At 44.1% G+C, this 24,594-nt stretch overlaps 2 protein-coding genes across 3 annotated transcripts; both read left to right on the top strand.

Annotated features, from left to right (window-relative positions):
• Positions 1 to 8,553: 8,553 nt before the first annotated feature.
• Positions 8,554 to 10,868, top strand: LOC120380677 (olfactory receptor 1019-like). 2 transcript variants are annotated; one of them, XM_039498639.1, is made up of 2 exons: positions 8,554 to 9,462; positions 10,851 to 10,868. In XM_039498639.1, exons 1-2 carry the CDS (start codon positions 8,554 to 8,556, stop codon positions 10,866 to 10,868), a joined length of 927 nt encoding a protein of 308 aa, XP_039354573.1. The 2 variants fall into 2 exon arrangements, with proteins under 2 accessions (XP_039354573.1, XP_039354570.1); XM_039498636.1 differs by lacking the exon at positions 10,851 to 10,868 and having other exon boundaries at positions 8,554 to 9,480.
• Positions 10,869 to 23,112: 12,244 nt separating this feature from the next.
• Positions 23,113 to 24,048, top strand: LOC120380016 (olfactory receptor 8S1-like). The gene has a single exon (XM_039497522.1). The coding sequence runs from the start codon at positions 23,113 to 23,115 to the stop codon at positions 24,046 to 24,048; it is 936 nt and encodes a 311-aa protein (XP_039353456.1).
• The last annotated feature ends 546 nt before the right edge of the window (positions 24,049 to 24,594 follow it).

Here is a 24,594-nt window from a genome sequence, read left to right as displayed (position 1 = left end):
AATTTTGAGTGAGCCACTATGAATGGTGGCTACATTTCCTGCTGAGAAACATAAGAGCAGCCATACTGGATAAGACCAATTGTCCATCTAACCCAGTGTTCTGTCTTCTGACAGAGGACAGTGCCAGATGCTTCAGAGAGAATGAATAGAACAGGGCAATTTTTGAGTGTAACTAGCTTCCTCATTTTTGTGTAGTTCCACTTTTTGAAGTTAAATGCTACTGTCATGGGTTTCTTTGGTATTTCCCCTCCACCAACCCGAGAATATTAGATTTAATTATATTCTGGTTGCTATCACTGAGCAGTTCAGCTATAGTCACCTCTTGGTGACCTCCAAGAAGCAGTCATTAATGGTGTCTAGAAATTTTCTTTCTGCATCCTGTCCCGATCTGATATGTACCCAGTCAACATGGAAATAGTTTAAATCCTCCCAACAGCATCATCTCGTTCAAGCATTGACACCCTGCAGTTCTGCCCATCTTCCTGGCCTTGCCCATGGAACTGGAAGAATTTCATAGAATGCTACCATAGAGATCCTCAACTTCAATATCTTACCTAGCAGCCTAAGTTTGCCAGTCAGGACCTCTCTCATTCCTTTTTCTATATCACTGGTACCTACATGTACCAAGACCACCAGTGCCTCCCCAGCCCAGAACACAAGTCTTTCTAGATATCTCTAGAGATCCTCCCCCTCATCTTCTTAGGTTACACCCAGGCCTGGCCAGCTTTGGGTAGTGTGTGTGTGAGTATGAAAGTAGGTTTGGGCTTGGGGCTCTAATGCTTTCTTTCTTCCCCTGAGTGATGTGGGAGCATTCCCAGCACTCTCTGCTGTATTTTATTATTTTATTAATAAAGCTTTAAAATTTAAACCCTTTGTGTGTTACGTCATCCCCTCCCCAAACGATCCTGCAGCGTCAGCCTGACTACCTGACGCTCCAGGCAGACTGTAACAAAAATCTGTCACAGGAGCCCCTGGGAAACTAATATGAGGGGGCAAGGAGTGCAGAAGAGCTGGCTGAATTTTAAAGAAACCTTATTGAGGGCGCAGGAACAAACCATCCTGAAGTGCAGAAAGAATAGCAAATATGGCAGGCAACCAGCTTGACTTAACAGTGAAATCTTTGGTGAGTTTAAACTCAAAAAGGAAGCTTACCAGAATGGGAATCAGGACAGATGACTAGGGAGGAGTATAAAAATATTGCTCGAGCATGCAGGGGTGTAATCAGGAAGGCCAAGGCACAGTTGGAGTTGCAGCTAGCAAGGGATGTGAAGGGTAACAAGAAGGATTTCTACAGGTATGTTAGCAACAAGAAGGTCAGGGAAAGTGTGGAACCCCTATTGAATGGAGGAGGCAACATAGTGGCAGATGATGTGGAAAAAGCTGAAGTACTCAATGCTTTTTTTGCCTCAGTCTTCACAGACAAGGGCAGGTCCCAGACTGCTGCACTGGGGTATGGGGAGGAGGTGAGCAGCCTTCAGTGCTGAAAGAACAGATTAAGAACTATTTAGAAAAGCTGGACATGCACAGGTCCATGGGTCCAGATCTAATGAATCCGAGAGTGCTGAGGGACATGGCTGATGTGATTGCAGAGCCATTGGCCATTATCATTGAAAATTTGTGGCAATCGGGGGAGGTACCGGATGATTGGAAAAGGGCAAATATAGTGCCCATATTTTAAAAAGGGAAGAAAAGGAACCCGGGGAACTACAGACCGGTCAGTCTCACTTCAGTCCCCAGCAAAATCATGGAGCAGGTCCTCAAGAAATCCATTTTGAAGCACTTGGAGGAGAGGAAGGTGATCAGGAACAGTCAACATGGATTCACCAAGGGCAAGTCATGCCTGACCAACCTGATTGTCTTCTATGATGAGATAAATGGCTCTGTGGATATGGGGAAAGTGGTGGATTTGATCTACCTTGACTTTAGCAAAACTTTTGATATGGTCTCCCACAGAATTCTTGACAGCAAATTAAAGAAGTATGGACTGGATGAATGGACTATAAGGTGGATAGAAAGCTGGCTAGATTATTGGGCTCAATGGGTAGTGATCCACAGCTCGATGTCTAGTTGGCAGGGTTGGTTCTGTGGTCGGTTTTGTTCAACATCTTTATCAATGATCTGGATGATGGGATGAATTGCACCCTCAGCAAGTTCGCAGATGACACTAAGCTTGGGGGAGAGGTATATATGCTGGAGGGTAGGGATAGGGTCCAGAGTGACCTAGACAAATTAGAGGATTGGGCCAAAAGAAATCTGATGTGGTTCAACATGGACAAGTGCCGAGTCCTGCACTTAGGAAGGAAGAATCCCATGAACTTCTACAGGCTGGAGACCAACTGGCTAACCAGAAGTTCTGAAGAAAAGGACCTTGGGATTACAGTGGATGAGAAACTGGATATGACTCAGCAGTGTGCCATCGTTGCCAAGAAGGCCAACGACATATTGGGCTGTATTAGTAGGAGCACTGCCAGCAGATCGAGGGAAGTGATTATTCCCCTCTATTTGGTACTGATGAGGCCACACCTGGAGTACTGCATCCAGTTTTGCCCCCCACTTCAGAAGGGATGTGGACAAATTGGAGAGAGTCCAGCAGAGGGCAATAAAATCGATTAGGGGGCTGGAGCACATGACTTACGAGGAGAGGCTGAGGGAACTGGGGTTATTTAGTCTGCAGAAGAGAAGAGTGCTTTTCCAATGCCCTAGAAGAGTGAGGGGGGATAGCAGCCTTCAACTACCTGAAGGAGGGTTACAAAGAGGATGGAGCTTGGGGAGTGTAGTGGGGCAGTTGCCCCACCCCTGGGTAAACAGGGCTGTGGCCAGGTGAGCCAATTAGCTAGGCTGATTGGCCTAGCAGCCTCAGCTGTGGCCATGCCCCAATCAGGACCCAGCTGGCCCTTATTAGAGGGCAGTGGTCCAGAAGCAAACATCTCCCTCTAGCTGAGGAGGGGGAATGGGATTGCCTGCCTGGGAAGCCTAAGGGTACTGGAGTAAAGCAGGGCTGGGAAAAGGCCAGAGGATCTGGGGAGCTCTTGGCCGGTAATTCCCCAGGCTGCAAGGCCTTGTACAAGGCCCCTGGAGATACTGGGTTGCAGGGAAAAGCAGCAGGTCAAAACCTCCCTTGCCTATGATGACTGGCTTATACAGACTGCACTTGGCCCCAGTGAAAGGGGGCTAGATGGTGACTAGCAGTAGCCCATAGACTAAGGCAAGGTGGTGATAGAGGGTCGGGGTTCCCCTGGGGAGGGGAGACCCAGTGAGACTGCGGAGTACTTCAGGGGGCAGAACCCCAAGAGAAGGTAATACAAAAAGTTAATAATTGGAGATATACCAGTCTCCTAGAACCGGAAGGGACCTTGAAAGGTCATCAAGTCCAGCCCCTTGCTTTCACTAGCAGGACCAATTTTTGCCCCAGATCCCTTAGTGGCCTCCTTAAGGATTGAACTCACAACCCTGGGTTTAGCAGTCCAAGGCTCAAACCACTGAGCTATCCCTCAGGGGTCTGAGAGGGACACCAGGACCAGCAGCAAGGCGAGACACTGGCGTACAGAGGGTGCTCCGGAGGCTGGTGAGCTAATTCCTTGGATGACCAGCAGGAGGCGCTGCAGGGGTAAGTCGTCGCACCGTTACAGGGAGGTCTAGGTTGGATATTAGGAAACACTATTTCACTCGGAGGGTGGTGAAACACTGGAATGGGTTACCTAGGGAGGTGGTGGAATCTCCATCCTTACAGGTTTTTTAGGATTTTAGGATTTAGTTGGTATTTGTCCTGCTTTGAGCAGGGGATTGGACTAGATGACCTCCTGAGGTCTCTTCCAACCTTAATCTTCTATGAAAATATAATCCCAAATATACATACAAAATGTTGGGGTATAAATTAGCTGTTACCACTCAAGAAAGAGATCTCTGAATCTTTATGGATAAAAAAGATATATTAGAACTGAAAAAGGTACAGAGAAGGGCAACAGAAATTATTAAAGTTATGGAACAGCTTCTGTATCAGAAGAGATTTAAAAGACTGGGACTTTTTAGCTGGGAAAACAGACGACTAAGAGGGAATATGATAGAGGTCAATAAAATCTTGACTGGTGTGTAGAAAGTGAATAAGGCTGTGTTATTTACTCCTTCTCATAACACAAGAACTAGGGATCACCCAATGAAATTAACAGGCAGCAGGTTTAAAACAAAAAAAAAGGAAGTAGTTCTTCACACAATGCATAGTGAACCTGTGGAACTCGTTGCCAGGGGATGTTGTGAAGGCCAAAATTAGAATTGGATTCAAAAAAGAATTAGATAAGATCACGCAGGATAGGTCCATAAATGGCTATTAGCCAGGATGGGTAGGGAGGGTGTCCCTAGCCTCTGTTTGCCAGAAGCTGGGAATGGTCAACAAGGGATGGATCACTGATGCTAACCTGTTCTGTTCATTCCCTCTGGGGCATCTGGCATTGGCCACCGTTGGAAGACAGGATGCTGGGCTAGATGGACCTTTGGTCTGACCCAGTATGGCCATTCTTATGTTCTAACTCATGTCCAGCACAGCCAAAGCCCAGGAAGGCAACAGAACCAAAGGACTGGAGGAGTTTCAAAAGGGTCCTTCCCTCAGGACACAGGTTTGGGGGAACCAGTCTGACACACAGGGACCCCCTGGGGGTATCTGAACAAGCTCGGCCTGCTTAGGTGCTCACAATGGGATGGGATGGCTTTGGCTGGGATGCTTTGTTCCTGCTGTTAAAATAAATCAGAGTGGGATAAGGAGGCTGCATGTATGAGTCTTTGAATTCACTGGTCTTCCAAAGGGCAGAGCAGCAGGTACTAAACACAGTCCATATGGTTAAGCAGGATGAATACACAGTCTAAGCCCAGACCTAAAGAGCTCTGTGCTTGTCTCTTTCACCAGCTGAAGTTGGTCCAATGCAAGATGTTACCCCACCCACCTTGTCTCTCTCATTTTTTCATCAATATTTTCATCTTTGATGAACTCCCTTATTGCAACAAAAATACAGTTTGTCACAAAAAAACAGCTTACAAGGGAGAAAGTTTTGTTTTGTTGAATGGGCCTTAAATAGACAGGCTGAGATTTTTCAGAATTGCTTAAACCAATTCCCATTGGTTTAATTTAAATGACATTGATTTCACCAGTGGAAGATCTGACCCTATGAATTATTAACTGCCCTAAAACTTGATTAAGGGAGAAGTCAGGTTGTCCAGTGCTGCCTTTTGCCCTTACACAATGTAGAAAATGGTGAAACATAAACCCCTGGAATCTAGATTTACACCAGCTGAGGATCCAACCACAGCCAATTTTTCTAAGTGCTCTAAAATCCACCTGCTGAATCACATTGTCTTGGAAAATTCCTGTCTCTCTTTGTTGCCTGAGCTAGGGTAAGTGGTGCAAATTTGGAGTCACTTGGACCAGGGATTCCGGAAATAGAACTCCCCTAAATAGGGTCCCTGAGAATGGAACATTGCAGTTCGTTTTGGCTTGGCTCCTGTTTTGATTTCAGATTTGGCTTTCGCTCTCCTTCTTGCTCAAGGATGCAGGTTGTAAAAGGAACATTGATACACTCGGGACAGGCCTGAGGCAGTGTTTACAGAGTATAAACAATGATTCTCTTGGGAGATGGCTCTGCAATAACTTCTGAGCCCAGAGTCTCCCCTGATGGGCTTTGCCTGTCAGCTGGGCACAGAGCGGGGGCTGGGGATGTTGGTGGGTGAGGGGCAGGGAAGTGTGTGCTTTCCAAAGCTCTCTTCAGGGCAAGACAGCAGAAGAGCTCTGAAGAGAGACAGTGAGGCAGGCAGCCGGGGCAAGAGAAGACAATTTCTGCAACGAATTGGCTAAGGATTTCAAGCTTGAATCTCAAATCAATTTCCTTCCACGGAAACATACTTACCAGACTGGATCATCAATCCATCTAGCTCGGTACTCCCTGCTATGCTGGATCAAACCCCTGTGTGCATCTAGCCTGCTGTCTCCCCACCCCTTTCCCTTTGACCCCAGAACAGACCTATGTGACCATCCCAGCTAGCAACCCCCTGATATATGCACCAAAACAGACCTACAGTCCATATATTGCAGCCATTAATCGTGACCATGTCTTTGCTGGGAGAATTTGTCCATTGAGCCTAGTTTCACCTCTGCAGCCATGGAGGATCAGGACTGAGAGCTACGGAGATGGTGAGCTCAGGCCCAGGAGAGGAATGGGCAGCGGGTTAGGATTGAGGGGCAATGGGAGAGCTCCAGAGTGTGGGGAGTCCCCGGCATGGGAGAGCAGAGAATGTAGGTTGGGGTTGATAGGAAGCATCAGAGCAGTGAAGGGAAGCCCTGGGGTATGATAGCAGGCAGTGCCGGTCAGGATTGAGAGGCAGAGGCAGAACAGAAGGAGCCCAGAGCCAATAGTGCATCTTATTCCATCCTCAGGCTCCCTCACTAGAGCTTTTCCAATGCCCTAGAATCCTTAAGGAGCAGTGAAGGGAGCAAATGGCTGTTCTCCAACCTCCCCTTCCAGAGCTGGGATAGAACTCAGGTGTCCAGGTTCCCATCAGCCCCCCCTTACTCTAACCACTAGACCCCACTCCCCTTTGAATGCAATCTATATTATGGTAATTATAACAGAGAACAGCAGAGATGCCAGCTGTCCATCTTGGAGAGTATATTTTCCCTTTTGTTTTTATGTTGGCTTGTTCTCCAATAAATACCTAGTCAGGATCAATGTCTTTCACCACCCCGCACTGTGGCTACAGTTCCAATATTAAGTCACTGCTCAGCTGGCAATCCAGTTTGGGGAAAAATGACAAAAAACATTTGATGTGAGGTCTCCCTCTTAGTCTGAAGTCTGGGGGCTAGAGCACTGGGGGCTATGAATCAGGATTCCTCGGTTGTATCTCTGGGAGGGGAGTGGGGGCTAGTGGGTTAGAGTGGGGGAGGAAGGTCTGTGAGACAGACAGAGCAGGGACTTGTACCTGTGTCTCCTACACCCCAGGAAAGCACCCCGGCTCCCTGGCTATTCTGGTACCTCCTTGTCATCTGAAACTGCAGCCTGGACAGGAGAATCATTCTCAATCACTTTTTGTGTTGAAACTGTTCCATGGCCGGGAAACTGTGGTTTAGACAAAATAACTTTTTTTTTTATAGAAAAAAGTGTTGCCAACTTAATTTATTAATTTATTTATTTATTTGGTGGTGGTGGGGCGGGGGTTGACCTGCTATCACTAGGGACTTAAGGTCAGATATTGTAAAGAATTTAGGTTCCTCCTGAAATCTTCAAACACGTCTAGGTATCTAACTCCCTTTGCTGTCAGTGGCTGTTTTTGAAAATCCCAGTAGATGCCCAAATACCTTTTAAATCTGGCCCTTAAACATATTTGAAAATCTGCTCCTAAGTCACTCTGTAGCAGCACAAGTAACTCAACTTGAGTTTTCTATATACCCACCAGCTTCCTAACTGTTTGACTATATTGTATTAATACAGATGCAATAAATGGGCAAAATCTGTTAACAGAACCCAGCCACTGTCCAACATTAGACAGTGTTAAACAAAGTCCAGTGTTTGGTAAAGATACCTCAGACACCTTAGTGCTATAGCTGACACACCATTAAACATCCTTTTATTAAAGATACAGAAAAGGAGGAAAAACAGTTAAAGAAGCAAGGTGGATGAGATAGAACTCTGCATGGGCTGAAAGCGTGTCTCTCTCCTCAACAACAGTTGGTCCAGTAAAAGATATCACATCACCCCATTTGTCTTGCCAATATCCTGGGACCAACACGGCATACAGAAAACAGTTAAAGCATTTTAAATATAAAATATTAAATGTCTTTTATTGTAAGAACAGCCCTTGCTCCCTGGAAAGAGTTTCAGAAGAAACAAACCCCCTTGTTTGGCTGTCTCTTAGATGGCATCAAAGATGATAATAATTCTTGTTGGAGAAAAGAAAAACAATCAGTTGAAAAGGGCTGAAATTATTGTTGTTGCTGCTGTCTGATCTATTTTCATCTCAGGTGGTGGTTGGGATTCAGCGGGAGATGTTAGAGGTGGTGATGTCGCCTTGGTCCATATCTCGGGTCCGGTCTCGTCAGGGCATCGCCCTGAATCAGGATGACAAAGGTCTGGGGTCCCAGGAATTGGTCAGGGTGGCAGTCATGTTGGTGAACCTCATTCCAGTAGCCTTTGTCTGTTCTTCCAACAAATCCCTTTCTTGAAGGACCCCAAAAGGAGGTGATGGGGGGATAGCCCATACCCTCATTATTTTGTCCACCAATCAGGCCTAGTTTCCGACACTCCACTGATTTCCCACCCCACGCTTTTCTTGTTTAACAAGGATGATCTGAACACTGTCCTTGAATTCTACCAGGAGACATTTTTGTTTGGACTAACTCAGTCTCTGTCTCCTGTTCATACCTTTTCCCATCACCATTTGTTACAGAAGGTTATGATATCTTTTTAACTTTCATATACTTTTTACAGTTAAGTTCATAATAAGGCTAAATGTCTCAGCTCAACTATCACACTACTGCCTTTCCTCTGCTTGTAGGGGATGGACCTTGTCCAGCTGATGGTGAGGGAAAACAGCACCTCGGTGACCGAATTCATCCTCCTAGGTCTCGCCAGAAACCCAGAGGAGCAGCTCGTCCTCTTTGGAGTCTTCACAGTCATTTACCTGGTGGCCCTGATGGGCAATATGCTCATCTTACTGCTGGTCAGCCTGGACTCTCGGCTCCACACGCCCATGTACTTCTTTCTGGGCAACCTCTCTGTGGTGGACATTGGCTACATCAGCTCCACCGTGCCTAAGATGCTGGCCAATTACCTGTCACAGGACATGTCCATCTCATGGGCTGGTTGTCTCTCCCAGCTGTTCTTCTTCATCTCCTTTGGGGGTATCGAGTGCCTGATTCTAGGGGTCATGGCCTACGACCGCTATGTGGCCATCTGTCACCCGCTGCACTACTGCACATTCATGAGACGGCGGGTGTGTGCCCTGCTGGCTGCAGCTGCCTGGGCCATAGGCTTAGCCAACTCGGCTGTGCACTCATGCTTGGTGTCCATCCTGTCCTTCTGCCGGGTCAACATCCTCCGCCACTTCTTCTGTGATATCCCCCCACTCTTACAGCTCTCCTGCTCTGACACGCAGGTCAACCAGGCTGTCACCTTTGCCTTGGGTGGTGGCCTTGTCTCGGGCTCTTTGCTGGGGACCCTGGTGTCCTATGTGTACATCGCGCTGGCCATTCATAGGATCCGCACGAGGGAAGGGCGCCTCAAGGCCTTCTCCACCTGCGCCTCCCACCTGACCGTGGTCAGCCTCTACTTTGGCACCATCCTCTTCACCTACCTACGCCCCAACTCCACCTACTCGCAGGAGCAGGACCGGGCACTGCCTGTGCTCTATGGCATCATAATCCCCATGCTCAACCCCATCATCTACAGCCTGAGGAATAAGGATGTGAAAGGCTCGCTCCGAAAAGTTTTGGGCAGGAACTAGGCAGGTGAAGGGGAGGCGTTGTCTTCTAATGTATAGTGAACTAGCTTAGGAACCACCTGGGTTCTATATGCAGCTCTGGGATGGGAGTGATGTCTAGTGGGTAGAATGTGGGGGTGGGAGTCAGGACTCATGGGTTCCATACTCATTTGAATGAAAGGTTCTGTGTGTGTGTACACAGGGTTTGTTATTCCAGGTGCCAAAGATTTCTCTGTTTTTATCTGAACATTTTTTAGTTTTCGGCTGTATTATGTGTAACATTTGAGGAGCATAAAAGCTTGGTTTTTCTTTGCTGAAAAGCTTAAAACAATTCAGAAGTCAATTTTCAGTTTCTTAACATAACATCAGCAATTTCTGAGGAGTAATTTTCCCATTGGGGAAAGAAATTGGTAGAACAGAGCTTTGAAACACCTTGTTTCTTGTTCCTGCCTCAGTTGTTGGAATTTATAGGTGGGAAACATCAATCAACATGCTCCCCAAGGACCCCATGGTGATAAATCCATAGCTTGTGTGTCTCGTATACTGTTGTGCATCTGCTTTGCTAACTGTAGAAACCTGTAGCACTAGGTAAAAAAGGCCCATTATTTTCACAGGAAGAAAATAAATACATAAATAAAGTTTTTTGTTTCGTAAGAAAACTTCCCTCGAGAATCTTTTGGGTCTTTTTGTTCATTTGTTTGTTTTGGTTTTTGCAACAAAAAAACAAAACTCCAAAAATTCTTTTTCAAAAACATAAAAACATTTTTGTAGAAATGTTGAGTTATCAGTAAAATCATGCAGTGTTTGTATACATGTTCAGTGTTAAAAAGCATTTTGGGTAAAATGTTTCAGGTTTCTGTGAAAAAGTCCAGTTTTCAATAAAAATTTTTTTTTGAAAACCTTTTTGTTTTTTTTAAAAAGTATGTTTCTGAAAATGAATTGTTTAAATAGACTTTTTCTTTTTAAAAAATTGTCCGTTTCTTCATTTAGAATGAAAAACTGGAAACTGTCAACAAAAATGACAATTTCCTGCACACATTTCTAATTTGATCAAAAATCCATTTTTCCTTGGAACTATTAGGAAAGATAGATAATAAGACAGAAAATATCATAATTCCACCATATAAATCCATGTTATACCCACACGTTGAATTTTGCATGAATTTCTGAGCATCTCATCTAAAAAAAAGATTTATTAGAAATGGAAAAAGTACAGAAAAGAACAACAAAAAAGTTTACGGGAATAGAACAGCTTCCAAATGAGGAGAGATTAAAAAGTCTGAGATTTTTCAGCTTGGAAAAGTCACAACTAGGAATTGATATGATAGAGGTCTGGGTCAGACCAAAGGTCTGTCTAGCCCACTATCCTGTCTTCCAACAATGGACAAAGCCAGGTGCTTTGGAGGGAATGAACAGAACAGGCAACTATTGAGTAATCCATCCCCTGTCATCCAGTCCCAGCTTCTGGCAAACAGAGGCTAGGGCCACCAACTGTGCCCATCCTGGCTAATAGCCATTGATGGACCTGTCCTCCATGAATTTATCTAGTTCTTTTTTGAACCCTGTTATAGATTTGGCCTTTACAACATCCTCTGGCAAGGAGTTCCACAGTTTGGCTATGTGTTGTGTGAAGAAATATTTTCTTTAGTTTGTTTGAAATCTGTTGCCTATTAATTTCATTTGGTGACCCCTAGTTCTCCACGCCAGTCATGATTTTATAGACCTCAATCATATCCAACCTGAAAAGTCCCAGTCTTATTAATCTCTCCTCATACGACAGCCGTTCCATACCCCTAATCATTTTTTTGCCCTTTTCTGAACCTTTTTCAATTCCAATATATCTTTTTTGAAATGAGGTGACCACATCTGTATGCAGTATTGAAGATGTGGGCATACCCTGGATTTATATAGAGGCAGTATGATATTTTCTGTCTTATTTATCTATCCCTTGCTGAATGATTGCCCATATTCTGTTCGCTTTTTTGTCTGCCGCTGCACATTGAGTGGATGTTTTCAGACGTTGTGGGAAAACTGACCACACATTGAGTTTGGATCAGATCATCCTGAGGCTCCTTTATTGATACAAGTGCAGGGGGGTAACAGCTCTCAGTAGCTGCCCCCTGATTCAAGGAACACACAAGCATTTTAAAGCTTAAAACCACAGACAAATTACACACACTTCCATATTAATGGTGTCTTCGACAAGCATACAGATGTCATTTGCAGGGGAAAGTAGGTGTCCTGTTAAGGTAGTTTTTTTGTCCTATACCCTCCCAACAAATGCTGTCATAAACTGTGACAACTTTTCCTGGCTTCAGTTTACATACACACTGAAGCTGTGGGGCTCTAATGGCCAGACTGTTCATTGATTTCCTATTGAGATATCGGGCGTTATTTCAGGAGCACTGACTATAAATTGGTTAGGCCTACCAGGTGGTTTAATTTCCCAAATGTCTTGGTGAATTATCCAATTCCACATGCATCCTCCCCACAGACCCGGCAGGATTCGGGATTGGGATATCTCCAATCATTATTATTATTATTATTATTATTATCCCTCCGACCAGCCCGTATGCTTGGAAGGATCACTGCGAACATTTGCATTCCCACCCAGAAAATCTGCTTGATGTAAATAAGAACAGAACCTCTGTGTTTCCATACACATTTTTGTTTTAAGGATTTATACTGCCACTATCACCATGCTAGCTGAGCACCTTTCATGCAAAATCAATAGCTACAGATGAATCCCTAGTGAACATCATGTTGTGTCTGCCTCTCCTCTTACTTCAAGGTATAATTTTTACTTGGGGTATGAATGGTTTTGTTTCTTTGCTTGATTGTCTCTTCTTTTGTTTATGTTTTGTTTATTGGTTTGTTTGTTGATTTGCTTCTTTTTTTCTAAATTTGGTTTGTTTTTTTGAAAGGAGAGATATGATTAGATGTCTGGATGTTGGTTCTTTTTGGCCATATATTTGGGGAGTCTCTTTGAATCTCTTTGAAAGGTTTTTCCTTAGAGAGTTGCAATTTTGTTTCCCATAATTATGATGGGCAGAAAAGAGTTTCTGTAAGTGTCATAATGCCTGGGTTCCTGTTCTGATGATTATTTTAATGAAATTGGGATTTCAGTGTGATATTAATAATGTGTTAGGGCATCTAGAGCTGTGCATTGGCATATTTTAAAATATTTTTATCTAAATAAATAAATAAAGTGTCATTCTTGCTATGGTCGAAAGGGTTTTGTGAAGTAAAAAACATTGCCATGTTTCATAAAATAATCTGAGCCTGGAGTATGAGGCAAATGTTTTATTCCATTGGGATTTTTAGTGTGATGGACATGGAGTTGCGCTGTAATCATTTTATCTTTTCAGTGGGTTTTGTTTTGTTGTGGGCTATTTTGGTCCTTCTGTGGTAAATGAACGATTTATTGAGAGAAGGCTCTCTGGTTACCCAACTCAGCACTGGTCACAGCTCCTCAGGGACAAACTTCAGTCATCAAACCCAGTCATATCTTTGAGGGGGGGAGGCATGGATCAGTGTTCACGTCTCGCTCCCCATCCGTACCTGGCCTGGGACAGGGAAGTTAGTGACCCAACCAGTGAACCAAACTTATTGATGAAGGTTGGTTAGATGCCACCTGAGGCATGTTGCCCATACACTAAGAAGAAGAATAGCTTTCGGAAAATTACAGCCAGGTCACAGGGTTCTGTGGTAGGGACTCAGTTTCAGAGGGGATAATTGCATGATTCTACACGAAGAGTGGGACAGGCTCAAGGCCAAAACCTGAAAGGTGCACTCAGAGAGACCAGAGAAGGGGGTAGAAGTGCAGCTAGCTCTATACTATAACAGCTGGGATTTGGACATTCACATCAATGGGGTCTGGATTTGGCCAATGGCCTCTCAGCCGCACAAGGATTCCAGTGTGTCTGGATCCTAGAGGTTGGTTATTATTATTGTTATTATTAGAAGGACCTCAGAGTATTGACTGATCACAGGATGACTATGAGCCGCCAATGTGATATGGCCGTTAAAAAAGCTAATGCGGTTTTAGGATGCATCAGGCGAGGTATTTCCAGCAAACATAAGGAGGTGTTAGTACGGTTATATAAGGCTCTGGTGAGACCTCTTCTGGAATACTGTGTGCAGTTCTGGTCTCCCATGTTTAAGAAGGATGAATTCAAACTGGAACAGGTTCCGAGACGGGCTACTAGGATGATCCGAGGAATGGAAAACCTGTCTTATGAAAGGAGACTCAAAGAGCTTGGCTTGTTTAGCCTAACCAAAAGAAGGTTGAGAGGGGATATGATTGCTCTTTATAAATATATCAGAGGGATTAATATTAAGGAGGGAGAGGAATTATTTAAGCTTAGTACCAATGTGGACACAAGAACAAATGGGTATAAACTGGACACTAGGAAGTTTAGACTTGAAATTAGACGAAGGTTTCTAACCATTAGAGGAGTGAAGTTCTAGAACAGCCTTCCAAGGGGAGTAGTGGGGGCAAAAGACATATCAGGCTTTAAGTCTAAGCTTGATAAGTTTATGGAAGGGATGGTATGATAGGATAGCCTAATTTTGGCAATTAATTTCGGCAACTGATCTTTGATTATCAGCAGGTAAGTATGGCCAGTGGTCTGTGATGGGATGTTAGATGCGATGGGACCTGAGTTACTGCAGAGAATTCTTTCCTGGGAGCTGGCTGGTGAGTCTTGCCCACATACTCAGGGTTTAACTGATTACCATATTTGGGGTTGGGAAGGAATTTTCCTCCAGGGCAGATTGGCAGAGGACCTGGAGGTTTTTTGCCTTCCTCTGCAGCATTGGGCATGGGTCACCTGCTGGAGGATTCTCTGCACCTTGAGGTCTTCAAACCATAATTTGAAGACTTCAATAACGCAGACATAGGTTAGGGGTTTGTTATAGAAGCGTATGGGTAAGATTCTGTGGCCTGCATTGTGCAGGAGGTCAGACTAGATGATCATAATGGTCCCTTCTGACCTTAAAGTCTATGAGTCTATGAGAAGCCCATATTTGTGCATGGGAGTAAATTCTAAATATATGACAGAGAAAAGCACTGCTTTTTGACTAGTTATATTTTAACAGGCTTTGTTTCTCTTTCTTGGTTGGATACACTGATTAGTTATGAACAAGTTTCTTATAAATGAAGGGGCAGCTCCTCATCTGATCTAGATTATCATAGCTTCTGGTCCAAATACAGTGATTATTAATTTAAAACTCAACACCTTTGAATATTCTGAACTAAGGCACTGATCTGGACAACCACTTCAGCAAGTCCTTAAATTTAATAAAGGGAGTTGTCCCCTGAAAGGCTCTAAACATGATAAAGAGTTTGTTTGTTTGTTTGTTTGTTTGTTTGTTTGTTTGTTTGTTGGATTAGGGTGTATGAATGAGATTTTCATCTGGGCCAGTAGTAATTAGACATCCAACTGCTATCCATATTCAGAGGAATTCAGCAACTCCCCTTGGGCCCCTTTGAAAATCCCAGACCAGCTGCTTCAAGTTCACTGTTTCCATGAACATGAATGTCTTCTTTGCTGGAGTATTCAGGGAATCTAAACACAAAGGAGACATCCATTCAGCTGATAGAAATGTAATTAAAAAGTAAAATGACTATTCACAGAAATTTGTTTTTCCTGTATTCTTTCAGTTCTTCAATGGGCAGCAGGTAGGAGCTCACTCTGGCTTCTGGGAGATTTAAATAAAGGTGCAGATCACCAGTTTTGTATTTTGCAAATGTATGCTGTATATTTCATTAAACACCAATGTCCAGTCACCAATCAGGGCAAATTCCTGCCTACACAACAGTAACACTTCCAGAAATTAGGCCTCGTTAAAACCACCAAGGTACTGAGTCTCTTATCTCATCTAGTAATCTATACCTCAATACAACTATAATCTGCAGACGCCACTGAGCAAACAACTCACGGTTCATTGAGAGTGGAATGGTCTTCTCATGTGACACCCAAAGTCTGCTGACCTGCAAGATGTGTCCAGTGGCCTACCTGTTCTCCCAAGCTGTCCTCAAAGAGGTGGATTGAGGATATGAAATGACTAAGTTGATGGGGAAAAAACAGATATGGAACTTCTCTTGTTGGAGGAGGGTGAATGTTTTGATCAAGCAATGGTCCATGTTCTGATGATGAATGAAAAGAGGAGAGGCCTACAGTGAGGTTGTGCTCTTGTACACGAGGACTGGATTTGACTCTCCAAGGACTACAGCACCTGTACTACCACCGTTTGGTGGTGTGGGGGGGGGAGCTGTTCAGCTGTTCTCGCTGCCCTCATTCAACAATTAGGATTTGGGGACCTGAATGTTTCCCTTACTTTACACACCATGCTGATAGTGGAACAGAGAGCGAGATGAACATTGACAAGGGCCTCCATGGAGAGCATGCAGTGCCACTGCCCATGTCATAGCTTCTGATTAGATCACTAAGGCTAAGATTTTTCATAGATTTCAAAGCCATTTTGATCCTCTAGTTGGATCTCCTGTAGGACACAGGCCATAGAACTTCTCCAAATATTGCTAGAACAGATCTTTTAGCAAATATCTTGATTTATAAATCATCAGTGATGGAAAATCCTCCAGGACCTCTGGTAAATTGTTCTAATGGTTAATTACTCTCACCATTAAAGATGACCACATTATTTCCAATCTGTATTTGTGTAACTTCAACTTCCAGCCACTGGATCATGTTATACCTTTCTCTGCTTGATAGAAGAGTCCATAATTAAATATTTCTTCCCTATATATAGACTGTAATTAGCCTTAACCTTCTCTTTGTTAAGCTAAATACATTAAGCTCTTTGAGTATATCACTGTAAGGCAGGTTTTATAATCCTTTATTCAGTCTTGTGGGTCTTCTCTGAACCCTCTCCAAGTAAACAACCACCTTCTTCAATTGTGGGTGCCAGAAATGGACATGGTATTCCAGCAGCATGTCCAGCTTCCTAGGTAATTTCAAAGCTCCCAGGCAACTCAGGATCCCTGTTCCCATTAATTGAATTGACAACCAAATGTCCATAATCCCCTAAATGGTTTTGAAAATTTCAGCCAAAAACATTAGAGAAAGATGTCTGTTACAGCTATCCCCCTATTCCATTTTGTTTCTTACATCTGTCCCCCTACTCCATTTTGTTTTTGTTCTCATCCTGTGGCCCCCCCTCCCTGGCTGTTAAGTTGTTTACCAGGGCCATTGCCCTTCTCAAAGGGAGGGCCCCTTAAGTTGTTTACCAAGAGCCATTGCCCTTCTCAAAGGGATGGCCACTTGTGCTGCGTGCTAAGTGGGACCACTGCCCTGTTCAAAGGGTTAGTCCTGTTATCACCTTGTTAAACCTGGGCTTGGTGTAGGGTAGGCAATGTCCAGAGCTGCAAGACCTAAAGGCAAAATAGCTGAGCATATGAGTCATACCTGGGGGCTCAGAACTTGCCCAGACATGTTCTATGCCTACCTGCAGTCTTTTCCCTGCCTTCTCTCCTCCCTGTGAGAAGGGGAACCAATCAGAGTTACTGGCTGGAAGCTGCCAGGGTTTGCCTTTATAACCAGACATTTTCTGATCAAACCTCAGAAAGGTTCTTGCGTTGCTGCCTGGTCTGATCAGCCAGGGGTTCTGGGGGTCCTTTCCCCACTCTTGTTTTATTTTTGAGCGTACCCCCGTTTTAAACCCCCCCATGAAGAATGAATTGCTGCCTGAGAGATCTCCTGATTATCAAGACCGTACCGAGCCTTCTGATGTTCTTGCTGCTTCTGCCTTTGCTGCTGCCTTGGGGAATGGTAAGAATCCCTCTGTGAAACTTTCTATACTTTTATTTTATTATTTTAGCTGCTGGCTCTGTCTCCCCAGCACACAGACTCGAGCTAAACCTTGGTCTGTGTCTTAAAACCTCTCTTAAACTCTAAAAAAATAAGTTTGTGCCGCTGCTAAGCTCTGCTCCTGTGGGCTTTGCCTCGGGCTCACTGCTTTCAGCTGTATCCACTGCTGCAGCCACCATCCCTTGGCTTCCTTGGGGGCTGCCTTGGGAGCTGTATCCTGGGCACATACCACTCTGCCTCTGTAACTTCCCCATAGCATAAGGTGCACCATGGGTTTTGTTTATTTTGTTTAATAAGTCATAGTTTGTTAAGATTGTAAAGCTTGTAAGTCTCACCTGCCTTGCTATAGTTCGTTGTTTTGTTGCTCCGTATAGTTGCTTGTTATAGTTTTGCTTAGAATTGTGATATTTGTTGTTTTGCCTAGTCATTGGTTAAGATAGATTTAAAAAGCCATTGCCTGGTTGTATTCTGTACCTGTTTTGTTACTTTGTATAAGCTGCTTGTCATTTTATATAAGTTTGATTAAGTTAGAGGATAGATAAGGTTCTTGCTGCTCCAATCTCCCCCTCTGTGTATTTCTCCGTGTCTCCCGGTTGTAACCCCCTTGCTGCTTTTTCCCCTGCATCTGCATCACCCTCTGAACTTCCCAAACCCTTTGCTGCTTTTCCCCCCGCGTCTGCATCACCCTCTGAACTTCTCAAACCCCTTGCTGCTTTTTCCCCCGCGTCTGCATCACCCTCCAAACTTCCCAAAGCCCTTGCTGCTTCCCCCGCCCCCAACACTGCTCCGTTGTCCTTACCCTGCAGGGCTTCAGAGTCTCTCGCTGCTTGCAACTGCACCTCTCATCAGTTGCCACTAATCATTCACACACACACCCCCTCCTGTTTCTTGACCCAGCCTTTGGGTACACTCTTGCTATCACAGCCTCACAAATTAAGTTAGTAATTTTCTACATTGCATAATTTCACTTATCACCCATATTGTATTATTGCACTGTGATTCACATTTTACTTGTAATTATAACACCCCATTGGTTGCCTCCACCTTTCTGATATACTTTGTATTTGCATTGATACTATTGTGTTACATTGTGTATAAGGCCACTAACCACTTAATACATTCTATCTAAGATTGTTGACCATTCTATATAGAAGCTACCAGTTTATTTTGCATCTCCTTTTGGTATGTTTTACATTCCACACTGTATCTAGAGTTGTTCCTATATAAAGTTGAGTTGCTTATTAACTGTACTGTATCCCATTGTGCTAAACCCCACTTACTGTACTCCACTGTTAGAACTCCCTACACTGTTCAATAAGAACCCCCCCACCATCATTGTCTGTTGTAAACGCCCTATACACCCCATCCCATCGTATTTCATTGTTAAATTCCCACCACTTCTTTTTTCCTTTAATAAAGAAATTAATTGGCACCCCACCTGTGTGGTAATTGCTCCCCAAGATCCCATATACCTGCAGGCAGGGACAAAAGGTCCCCCCAGAAAACCTCCAAAACTATTGCTGAGCCCTCCCAGACATTAAGGATTTTCTAAACTGCAATCATGGTCAGCTAGGAGTTCTACAGAAGGCCCAGTCTGTTTAAAATGGGACAAATCCAGAGCCCAGTACCAACACCTCATGAGCTTTACAAAATGTCGGGCTGTTCCCAGCTCAGCTCTGATACTGCCTATTTCACCACTAGATCACGAAGTACGATCTGATTGCAGGTTGATACAGGACAAAAGATTATTCCATTTACCGGATTTTTGTGTTTCAGTAGTAGCTGGGCCCCTTTGAAAACAAGGCCTCTTTGAAAATGCCGGCTGAGCACTTTCTCCAGCCTCTGATTTTACAAATGTCCCCTCTCTTTATCATTGGACAAACAAGACCAACGGATAAAAACATCACAGAACTTTGGGGTGCTCATCATCCAGGCTTGCATCCATCTCTACCAGCACTGCGGTCATTCGCCTTCTAGGCCACTAGCAGTAGTGTTAACACAAGCATCAAAGCTCAGTTAGTACCTTCTAATGACTTTATGGTGACCTCTGTGCAATGGCCTGGGGATCTTTGTGCAGTTCCCACAGCACATGTGTCCCCATCACCCAAACAGCAACATTACTGGCAATACTTTGTTCCCTTGTGGTCTGTCCATGGACATGGAGAAGGAAATCCTCTGTCACTATGGCAAGGGGCCCTCTTGGGAAGCACGGAGGCACATGTCCAGGGAATGGTACATGGGGGAAGATTGCACAGCCATTGCATAGTACTTGGGCTTCTGTGTATTTCACTGAAAAATATCAGATTTCAGACTCTTGGGGTAATCATCTGGCCACTCAGAATTCAGATTAATATGAAACAAACCAAAAAATGGACTGTAGGGCAGTTCAGCCGGGGCCTCAGCCTGGGGTGAAGATCTGAGATAGCCACATGCAACCAGATCCTGTCAGGTAACTTCTGTTTACAGGGCAAGTGTGTCAGATGGGACTTCCCTTTTTTTAACTCAATGGGAACGCTTCCTTCCCCCCCGCCCACCCGTTTTATCCCCATTAAGCACCAAATCCTCATCTATGTGATAGGGATCTCCATGGAGGCTTACAGGAGGCACTGAATCATTCCCACCTCACCCAGTTTAGAGTTGTGGCTCCAGGCACCCGACATAGGTGAGCCAGCGGTGCTGTGTCAGCCCCAATGCCGTTCTGTTTCCTCGCGGCTTGAGGTCAGTGGAGCTATACTGTGCACATGTTAACTGCTGGTGAATGTGTGTGATGCACCCCCCTTTAACTGAGCTATGCAAGGCACATGTCTGAGGCAGCTGTTGGAGCGCAAGCTGTCACAGTGTATGCTCTTTAACTCTGGAGGCTCCTAGTCCAATCCCTGGTGTGTCAGCCAAAATGGCATTTATCACCCAAGCAGGATTTAAACTGCTGTTGTCTTCAGGTGCTCGGTTGATATACCTCTTCTCAGAAGAAGCATGTAAGGTCCTAATCAGGCCACATTACCTGTCCCCCCAATGTGTCCAGTCCACAGAGGATGAAAAAGTTGTATATGTTTTGGCTAGAATCTAGTGGCTCGTTAGCTCAAGAAGCCAGGAATGACTCAGACTCTGTGAAAGTCTCAGGTTCCATCTCTGTCAGTGGGAAAAAATGAGGGCTGAGTGACCAGAGTGCAGGTTGCAGGCAGGTGAACCTGCACACTAATCACAGATGTTAATTAGCTCCCCTTGAGAAAGCCAACAGGGATAATCAGACAGTTGGGCCAGGTTTCTGGGATAAGGAGCCCATTATCCCATCAGTCCAAGTCTGTTAAAAAGTCAGGAAGACAGTCCCAAAGAAGACGAGAGCAAGGGACCAGGGCCAGCTCAGCTCAGTTACACTGAACCCTCAAGGGAGGGAGACCTTGGTTCCCCTCAAGTCCTGGGAAGAGGGACAAAAAGGGCTGTGGGTGCTGTAAATATATTGTTGCAAGGGATGGTTGTGGAAATGGTGGCGGGAACTTTAAAATAACAGGGTACAGCGAAGGCACAACCAGTGGAGTCCATACAGTTTCTGCAGGGAAGAAGAGGAGAGAGAAGCCATGCCTCGTTACAAGCTGACACACACAGACCTACCAACAATACTGTTTTGAATGGAGAGATGCTGTGGTGACATGATCGACTGGTGTCCCCATACAACATAGGTTGGAGACAGTACAAATCTATGACTTTTGTCAGCAGATAATATAACAGCATTCGACAGCATGGCATCCATCCTCGCTGAACACCCATGGAGAAAAGTAGCTATAATCTTAAATAGAAAACCTAGAGTGTCAAGGATGTGCTCTCACACCAAAATCACAGAGATCCCACCCCAAACACTTCAATAAAATTATACACGGTGTAACCAAGAGCTGGTTAAAGCTACCTAGGAAATGGAGGGCAGACGGGGAAGAATAACTTGGGAGCAGACTGCGGTGGTGAAAACAAAGTCAATGGAACTACACTGTTTTTTCTCCCTCTGAGGATCCATATCTTGATATCTATGTATAACTAAGTTAAAATCATGTCTGTGCTAGGATTTTACTTAAGGCTGCAAAATGTAGGAGTTAAAACATTTTGATTAGTTATTCAGTGAAAATAAGTGTGACACATGAGAAACTTCAGGGACCAATTCCAAAGGGAACCTGAGGATTACCTTAGCCATTAACCTCAGCCATTATTCTGGTATCAATTGTACGCCTTTCACTGAGAGGAAGAAAGCCTCTTAATCTCTTAGCCAGGGTATATAAGGGCTTTGTGAATGAAGTCTACCATCAGTGATGTCCCTTCAGTGATTCGCTGGTTCTGGGTTATGCTCATTTCATATCCTTTAACAATCGATTTGTAAGACAGAGAATGCATTTATTTATATGAGTCCAAAAGCTACAGGTCAGGGTGAAAACTTCACATTAGCATCAATCCTCATATGGGGTCCAGGTGAGTCTGAGACTTTTTAACTGCTGAATGCTTTTCCTGTTTTAAAGACATTTTACTAATGAGCTACTGGTGTCTGGAACAGGTGTGTGGATTCTGTACCTGACTGTCATTGGCCTGTGTGTTTTAGTCACAGGCATTTGGTTTAGAACAGTATATATATTTCTTACATTGTAGCCTGCAGTTGGCTTCTCCTAGGTGATAAAGCAGGAAAACATTGGTATTGTTTCTTTTTAATATGTATAATTTTGTTTCCTGGTCAGTTTGGTATTATCTACCTGAATGCATGAAATCCAATGGAAGAAGGCTGTAATAGAGGGGACGGGGTGCTAAGGGAGGGTAAAAAAATGGCAAAGATAGAAAACGTCACCTCAAACTCAACTGCCAGGTTTATACCTATTTAGAGGGACCCACTCAGCCGCTACCCTGGGGAGAGGGCTGTTTGACCAAGGATGAGAAGAGAGACATCAAAAGGCACTGAAGTTCTAGAAAGTGTCCCTTTTGGTGGGGGGCAGAAGCATGGGAATGGTCAGCATGCTGGAGGCTGACAGATGAACAAACAGATTGACTGCGAGTCTGGAACTGCAGCGAGCAAGCCTGGTGCCCAGAAAGAACAGGAGACAGCCAGGCTGGGTTATGTCTAGCTAGGAGCCAAGGGGAATGCCAAGCATAGGGAAGACAATATGAAAAGAGGTCTCTGTTATTTTCAGATCTGCTTCTCTAGGCACTATGGACAATTTGGGCAAAATTCCACAAACCATGGTAGGATTATTGATATTGATGGAGTTACTCCTGATTTACATCATTTCACACAATACCTCAGCATAGCTATTAGAGGTGAACACCAGCAGTCATTCAGTGTGGGGAGGGATGGAGTAAAGGGTTGACTTTGACTAGCTACATGATGATCTACCTGTGACTTGTCTCTTTAAATGGCGATAGCTATCTCCAGTTATCTATCTCAGTGAAAAACACGTTCCTTTGTGCAGCAAAGACAAAGTGTGTGTGTGGGGTAGGTATTTAAAACGTGGATGCTGTAGCTCCGAGAAGTGACTGCAGGACAAGGGTTCTACTCAATTCAGGGAATCTCTGGGATCAGGGATTGTGACCATTAGTTAGGAAGTGTCCAAAGTGAAAGCTGCATCTTAGGAAGTGATGCATAATATGGAAAGCTCTGAGAACTACCCAGCTGAACTGTGTCACTATAAATGATTACCATCCGTGTTAAAATGCCTGATTCCCTTTGATAGCAATGCATGCAGGTCATCACATTCCCTGGTTTCTTATAGCTCAGATCATTCCTTTCAGGATGTCAATTAATTTAATTTAATTTTTTCCCCATTCTCTCAGCTCATCGCTTCATGTGTAACAGTCAATGGAAAGTCAAAACAATGTGACTGAGTTTATTCTTTTGGGACTTTCCAATGACCCATGGCTCAAGATTTTCCTCTTCCTGGTATTTTTAGTTATTTACTTATTTACCCTGGTGGGGAATATGGTGATCATGCTGGCAATAAGGACTGATCCTCAGCTTAATTCACCCATGTACTTCTTCCTCTTCTGCCTATCCTTCCTTGATATCTTCTACTCCACTGTAACCATCCCCAAGATGTTGGACAACTTACTATCAAAGCGGAAAACTATTTCAGTTTACGGCTGCTTTGCACAGATTTTCCTTATTATACTGTCAGGGTGTACTGAAGGTTTCATGCTTTCAGTGATGGCTTATGACCGACATGCTGCCATATGTGATCCACTGCACTATGTTAACATCATGAACAAGCGAGTCTGCCATCAGCTGGTGGCTGCTGCATGGACAGTGAGTTTTTTCTTTGCACTTGTCAACACTCTTTTTCTATTAAACGTAAATTTTTGTGGACCCAATGAAGTCAATCATTTCATCTGTGAGCTCCCTTCACTGCTAGCTCTGTCCTGCACCGTGACTTTCACCAATGAAATGGTACTTCTTACATCCGTTGTGATATTTGGATTGAGCTCCTTCATCCCCATTTTGGTCTCTTATATTCACATCATCTCCACCATCCTGAGGATACGCTCCGCAGAAGGCAGGAGTAAAGCCTTCTCCCCCTGCAGCTCCCACATAACCGTGGTGTGTTTATTGTACCTGACGGCTCTCTTACAGTATATGAAACCCAATGCAGCACCCTCTGTGATTCTAAATGAACTCTTCTCCATCCACTACAGCATCTTAACTCCCATGTTAAACCCCATTATTTACAGCCTTAAAAATAAAGAAGTGAAAATGGCTCTGTGGAAAATATACTCAAGTCGTGTTAGTAATGTTCGTTAGCTAGCTAATAAAGATGCACAGAAGAACTGAGTGTTTCGAAAGCCTAAGCTCATACAATGGACTGAGAATGTGTATTCATGTAAAAAGAACAGGAGTACTTGTGGCACCTTAGAGACTAACAAATTTATTTCAGCATAAGCTTTCATGGGCTACAGCTCACTTCTTCGGATGCATAGAATGGAACACACAGACAGAAGATATTTATACATACAGAGAACATGAAAAGGTGGAAGTACGCATACCAACTGTAAGAGTCCAATCAATTGAGATGAGCTGTCATCAGCAGGAGAAAAAAAAACACCTTTGAAGTGATAATCAAGATGACCCATAGAAGGCGTGAAGATTATCAATTATCATGTCAACGTTTTTTTTTTCTCCTGCTGATGACAGCTCATCTCAATTGATTGGACCCTTACAGTTGGTATGCATACTTCCACCTTTTCATGTTCTCTGTATGTATAAATATCTTCTGTCTGTGTGTTCCATTCTATGCATCCGAAGAAGTGAGCTGTCGCTCACGAAAACTTATGCTGAAATAAATTTGTT

Source organism: Mauremys reevesii, linkage group 13 (assembly GCF_016161935.1).
Source record: "Mauremys reevesii isolate NIE-2019 linkage group 13, ASM1616193v1, whole genome shotgun sequence".
Lineage (NCBI taxonomy): Eukaryota > Metazoa > Chordata > Testudines > Geoemydidae > Mauremys > Mauremys reevesii.
This window is presented reverse-complemented; position numbering and strand designations above follow the sequence as displayed.